The following is a 6,540-nucleotide window of genomic DNA, read 5'->3' on the forward strand; positions in this document are numbered from 1 at the left end:
ACGAATCCACCCTTCGTTTCTCATATCTACAGGAGGAAACAAACTAGCGTTTTTTTTTCTGAGATGAAACAGGAGGAAGATGATGATTTTTCAAGAAGAGGGATGAAAAGGTTCTCTTGAAAGGAGGGGGATGCAAGAAGACGGCTTAGGAGGTGGCGGATGTTATCCTAGAATGCCCCGCTGACTGTTGACGGAAGACAAATAGCCGGAGGACTTACCTCAGGCTTTGGTGACGTGAAAAGTTAACCCTCAGAGGCCATGATCTACCACCTAAACATTGATTAGCACCAAAACCCCCACGATAAACTTCACGCGTTTTTTTTTATTTCTTGTTGTGCGCAGCGGAAATTTCGGCAGAGTTTCTGGTGCACAATAAGAGAGAAAGATCGATAAGAATTCTTGTTTCTCAAAGGGAACAAGAATCTGAAGCCTAATATCCCATCAAAGTGGGATATTAGCTCTTCCTCTCGTCAGCTCTAGGACTGCGCGTCGAGTGATCCTAAAAACTATTACAATGGCCACAAACTCAAACAAACCAATTTTACGTGGTTCGGCAAACTGCCTACGTCCACGGGGCAAGGAGGGGGAGATCTACTATTAGAGAGAAAATACAATAGGTTTACAATCTCATAAAATAAATCCTCAAACTAACTCTCTAATCTCTCACAAAAACAGCCACCAAATAGAATTTTTCTCCTCTGCACGAAGCCCAAAAAAAATCCACAGCCGCCTTTTTCTCTTTCTCCCCTCTGCCTCTGCACTTGCACCAAAACCTAGGGTTTTTGTTCTACGTGCATTTATAAGCACGAAAAAGAACTCGGGTGGGCTACGAAATCAAAACCGTATCTTCATGAATTCCCTGCACATGGTGGCCCCCACTTGCTTTTAAACTTCACGCGTTTTCTTTTCTTTTTTTTTATCTCTTCACGTGGTAGGATGGCCCACGTCACAATCACAATTCTCCACCTCGGTGAAGTTTTCCCAAAACTGAGCCGACACCAACTAAACCAAATGTCTCACTTGTTGTGTCCAGTACGAAGTGAAACAATTCACGACAACGGACTCAATCCATAACAAGTCGAGAACTCAAATGAGAGTGCAAACACTCTCCAAATATCGGTATCAACTCACCAAATCGGTCTCACCCCCATCAAAATCCAACCCGGCTGCATCATAAAGACTGCCTACGTATCCTCTTGCCCAAGGAATCAAGCCGAACGTAGTTCACCCAAATGGCCACGAACGACCTCAAACCAATAGAAGAGTTCGCAACCCTTCTCCAATATCATCAACTTTGCGGTTGATAGCACCTCCAATGGCCTCAAACACCTCCACCTGAGGTGAACCAATGGCCATATACAAACTATGTCTGTCAGCTGCATTCGAATCAAAACCCAACTCATCATCTGCATCCAAAACAAATTGATCCCTTAACTGTGTCACCTCAGCTGAAATCCCAAATGATGCAGTATGATCTGGAGTAATCTTCACCCAATGTGGAGTAGCATCACTCTCCACCAGTTGCAATACCTCTAAGGTCTGTCCAAAACTCTCCACCTGCTGAGAGTCAATTGGCTTCCTCATCGAAGCCTCAACCAAAGTGACACTATCAGACCTATCTTCCAATGGAGTTTTACCTCTAATCACAACAGTTGACAACTCTATAATAGGATGACCCACATATGTCGAAGCCTCAGTCTAGAAACTCTTCTGCAAACCATTGCGCGACCACAAACACCGATCCTCCTCCAGTAAGGCACGGTTCTCCAAATTTGCCACCCTATCTAGTTGCCCCAAGATTTCCTTTCCAACGAAGTGTCTCGAAATACCGTGAGCTCGGCTCCAATACAGAAATAGGTTCATCTTGTACCTCCCACCAGAATGGAGTACCTTCACATTTCTGTCTATTACACACTTCTTCAATCTGTTGGATACTACTAGAACTTTCTCCAAAGGGGATTTGGTTGCAACCCAAACACGCCTAGAACAGTCACCAACAAAGAAAACCAAACGCCTATTACCTCCCAATGATGCCCCCTTGGAAGGCCCCCAAACATCCACGTGAACTCCTCTAGAACGACCCTTAGCACGGTGAAAAGAGGTGTCAAATTTCACCTCGGTCTTCTTGCTCACATCAACATGTTCACTGGACTTCAAACTGCAGGTCTTCGCACCCTCTTTCAATCTATACGAGGAATCAATACTGGAATGGCCAAGCCCCAAATACCGCAGTCTAGTCGAATCAATAGAAGTCGTCAGCTCTCCACCTGTCACTATACCTCCAGTCAAGTAATACAGGTTATTTCTCCTGACGCCCTTCATCACAATCCGAGAGTCTTCCACAATCTTGAGAACCATGTCCTCAATTCGAACATTCAGACCCTCTCTAACCAAAGCTCCAATCGAGATCAAGTTTTTCCTCAAAGAAGGAACATATCTCACATCATTTAACTCCCTAACAGTCCCGTCAAACATTTTAATGCGAATTCTTCCTATCCCAAGAATCTGACATGCACGATTATCAGCCATGTACACCACACCACTATCCACCAGCTTCTCAAAACTGAAGAACCATTCCCTTCTAGAGCACACATGATAGGTCGCACCACTATCCAACATCCATTCAGATTTCTCCGAATAGCTATCTGTAGGACTGATAGAAAGCGAATAAATAGAAGAGTCGGAATTATTACCATCCGATACGATGTTTGCTTCTGATGATGGTTGCTTCCCTTTTTCCTCCTGCTATTCTTCATCCATTCGTCGAGCTTTGGGCAGTCTTTCTTCCAATGACCAGTCTCCTTGCACCAAGCACACTGATCTTTTCCTACTCTAGACTGTGACTTCCAATTCTTTAGGTTTGGACCATTCCCTCTTGCGACCAACGCCTCCGCTACCGGCTCAACTGAAGCCTCCTTATCCTTTTTTCGAAGCTGATAATTCACAAGTGCAGCGGTGACCTCACTATACGAAAGAGATGTCTTCCCATTAATCAGAGTAAGGACGAAGGTCTCATATTCCTCGTCGGGCAAGAAACTCAACAACAGCAGCGCCTTGTCCTCATCTTCAATCATGACATCCACATTCGTCAAATCCGCAAGAAGTTTTGTGTAGTGGTTCATGTGATCTCTAATGGAGGTTCCCTTCTTCAACTGGAAACGATAAAGCCTCCTCTTCAAATGCAAGCGATTTTCCACACTCTTAGTCAAATACTTGCTTTCGAGAATCTCCCAAATCTTCTTCGCAGAAGTCTCATTCATCACATCATATTTTAGATCTTGAATCAAACAAGACCTAATCACACCACACGCCGTTCGATTCATCTTCTTCCAAACCTTTTCTTTAATCTCATCTGGCTTGCCATCTAACTCTAAAGTATCCTTCAAATTCTGCGCGTTTAGCGCATCCAAAACCTCGCATCTCCATAATCCAAAATTGTTTGTGTCATTAAACTTCTCCACATCTATCTTCATAGAGTGGATATTCAAACTCTGAATGGTCTTCGCGCCAGAAGCACCACCCTCGACACCCGAAGCACCTTCTTTCCCCGACATCTTACGTACCAACGAACGAAGAATAGATCCAAAACTAAAAAGATAGAGTCTTTACCAAAAGATCCCACATTTATCACCAACGAAGCCCTAAACGAGCCTCCAAATTGATCTACTCCTCCAACCAAACCCTAGATCTGGAATCTGGGCTCTGATACCACTTGAAGAGATAAAAAAAAAGAAAACACGTGAAGTTTAAAAGCAAGTGGGGGCCACCATGTGCAGGGAATTCATGAAGATGCGGTTTTGATTTCGCAGCCCACCCGAGTTCTTTTTCGTGCTTATAAATGCACGTAGAACTAAAACCCTAGGTTTTGGTGCAAGTGCAGAGGCAGAGGGGAGAAAGAGAAAAAGGCGGCTGTGGATTTTTTTTGGGCTTCGTGCAGAGGAGAAAAATTCTATTTGGTGGCTGTTTTTGTGAGAGATTAGAGAGTTAGTTTGAGGGTTTATTTTGTGAGATTGTAAACCTATTGTATTTTCTCTCTAATAGTAGATCTCCCCCTCCTTGCCCCGTGGACGTAGGCAGTTTGCCGAACCACGTAAAATTGGTTTGTTTGAGTTTATGGCCATTGTAATAGTTTTTAGGATCCCTCGACGCGCAGTCCTAGAGCTGACGAGAGGAAGAGCTAATATCCCACTTTGATGGGATATTAGGCTTCAGATTCTTGTTCCCTTTGAGAAACAAGAATTCTTTTCGATCTTTCTCTCTTATTGTGCACCAGAAACTCTGCTGAAATTTCCGCTGCGCACAACACCGCTGACTGTTGACGGAAGACAAATAGCCGGAGGACTTACCTCAGGCTTTGGTGATGCGAAAAGTTAACCCTCAGAGGCCATGATCTACCACCTAAACGTTGATTAGCACCAAAACCCCCACGATAACTTCTCCCACGATCGCCTATCGCTCCAAAGCGCCTCCTCTCCATCCCTTTACCAGCCTTTTTGTTTAGTACATCCTTTATTTACTCCACTAAAGAAAGATCTTAGAAGTTTGTATATATTCATATAGTTTAGAATTACGGTACTTATTACCATAATTTAATTACATAAATTGCTTTGGAGTCTGGGAAGAGTCCTTTCAAGTGTCTGGCATGTCAAGAGATCTAAAAAAATGAAGTGGCCTGGGAAAACTGTTGAGAACCATCTAGTGGGCATGGCAAGAAAGTTCATCAACATGTTTTAAGTTTCTTCTTTTTGATAACGAAGTTGGTTAATTATGTTAAAATTAAACCTGACAGTTGTGTCATACACAAGTAAAACACTATTATCTAAATGAAAAGGTCATATTCTAGCTATTAAAAGTTAATGATGTTATCCAGAAATGGAACCATGATCTACCTAAGAAATCAAGACAAAAATTATAGAAATGTGGGATGCATTGAAGACTCGCTTATGGTTATCTTTCCAACTCCTAATAAAATTGCTTGAGAAGACTAGAATGATATGCGCAAAACTTGAAGTGCATTGAAACCTCTGTTCAAATGTATGTCTATTATCGTTTTCTGAGAAAAAAAAAAATTTGCTAGTCTTAATAAACTTGCTTGAGAGTCGAGACCAGATTGTTATGCATAAAGCAATAGCGGGGGTGCTAATAGAGACTCTACTGGATCCATTACCAGTAGCTGGGAGAATATATATGATTTTTTTTTCTCCAAGTCATAGCTTGGTCCCAAATCTGAACATCGACAACCCTTTTTGCTAGTCTAGCCTCAAACAAGCTACCCCTCCATCAGGGGCAATTCAAGTGAATGCTAATGATGTATAAGATGAGAGAGTGAGGAATCTTTTGGGGGCTTTTATGTATTGAGGAATCTAATTTGCTTGCAAATTTGTTGTTTCAGCGGGATGGCAGAGTATCTGATATCACAATTTTTATCCCGTGAACACTTGGGCACGCATTCTGATTTTTACTTTTAAAAAAGAACAGAACAAGAGGAACCCAAATTTTTATCCCGTTAAGAAAGAGATTTAGGTCCAATTAATTTATCACCGATTACCATCACTCGTAGAAAAAAACCCATAAACAAATTCAAGCAACGAATTACCTTCCATTGGCGATCTCATTCTTGCCAAGGAACCCAAAGAACGGGCCTTGGTCAACCTCCTCAAGCTTTTTCTGCTTGAAATAATCCTGCATCTCCTTTGCCATCTTCCTCTGATACTCAAAAGTCACCCCAGCTTCAACCTTTGCAGGAGACTGAGATTGAACTTGAGGTTGAGGTTGAGATGGAGCTGCTGGCTTCAACAGAGGGGGAGGAGGAGAGAGCGAAGGAGCCGAAGGTCTCCTCAATGGGCCCTCAGCTTTTGAACCGCGCACTATAAATGAAGGATTTGGATAAATTTTTGAAGAAGGGTGAGAGATTTTGAGCTTGATGCAAGGGATCGGAGAAGCTACAGACATTTTTGGGGTTTCTTTTCCTCTTGCTTTTTATTTCCTTTTTTTCCCCCTCCCTCCCTCCCTCCCTCCCTCTCTCGCTCTCGCTCCCTCTCTCCCCCTTCCCCTTGGGGAAAAGGAGAGTATGATCGTGAAGGAGTGGACAGGACGAGGCCAAGTTTGATGTGAAGTAAAATCTTTCGTTTTGTGGGTTGAGAAATTTTCTTCCCTTTTGTGGAGCATGTACCCTCTCTGTACGATGCCGTTTAAGTAAAGGAGTTTAGTTTGGTTCTGGGCCTGTTTGTTTCGTTTAAAAAAGGGTTAAATACCCGTATTGATATTTTAATTCCATCACATTTATCAAGAAGATATTTTAATTAGGTAAACCTGCTTTAAGGCATTTTAATTGATTCAACTTACCAACAAGGCTATTTTTCTCGTCGGCGACCAGTTTTCCGGCGAGAGCTGGTCACGTGCGTGACACATGATGACTTAAACTGTTTTTTAGCTGCTGATGTGGCACGAATCTGTCCTATTTTGGGTGAATTGGGATTTTTAGAGGGTTAATTCACGCATTTAAACACTGCCACGTCAGAAAATCCGTACCACATCAGC

At 42.7% G+C, this 6,540-nt stretch overlaps 1 protein-coding gene across 2 annotated transcripts in view; it reads right to left on the reverse strand.

The window, feature by feature from the left end:
- The window catches only part of LOC109827386 (light-harvesting complex-like protein OHP2, chloroplastic), a 12,671-nt gene extending 6,645 nt beyond the window's left edge, over positions 1–6,026 (reverse strand). Inside the window, exon 1 of one of the 2 annotated variants that reach the window (XM_020394396.1) lies at positions 5,597–6,021. In XM_020394396.1, coding sequence (XP_020249985.1) covers positions 5,597–5,952 — 356 coding nt within the window. In that variant the 5' untranslated portion in view covers positions 5,953–6,021. Of the gene's footprint in view, positions 1–5,596 lie in introns of both variants that reach the window. The other variant, XM_020394405.1, reaches the window with a different exon arrangement.

This window comes from Asparagus officinalis, chromosome 1 (assembly GCF_001876935.1).
Source record: "Asparagus officinalis chromosome 1, Aspof.V1, whole genome shotgun sequence".
NCBI lineage: Eukaryota > Viridiplantae > Streptophyta > Magnoliopsida > Asparagales > Asparagaceae > Asparagus > Asparagus officinalis.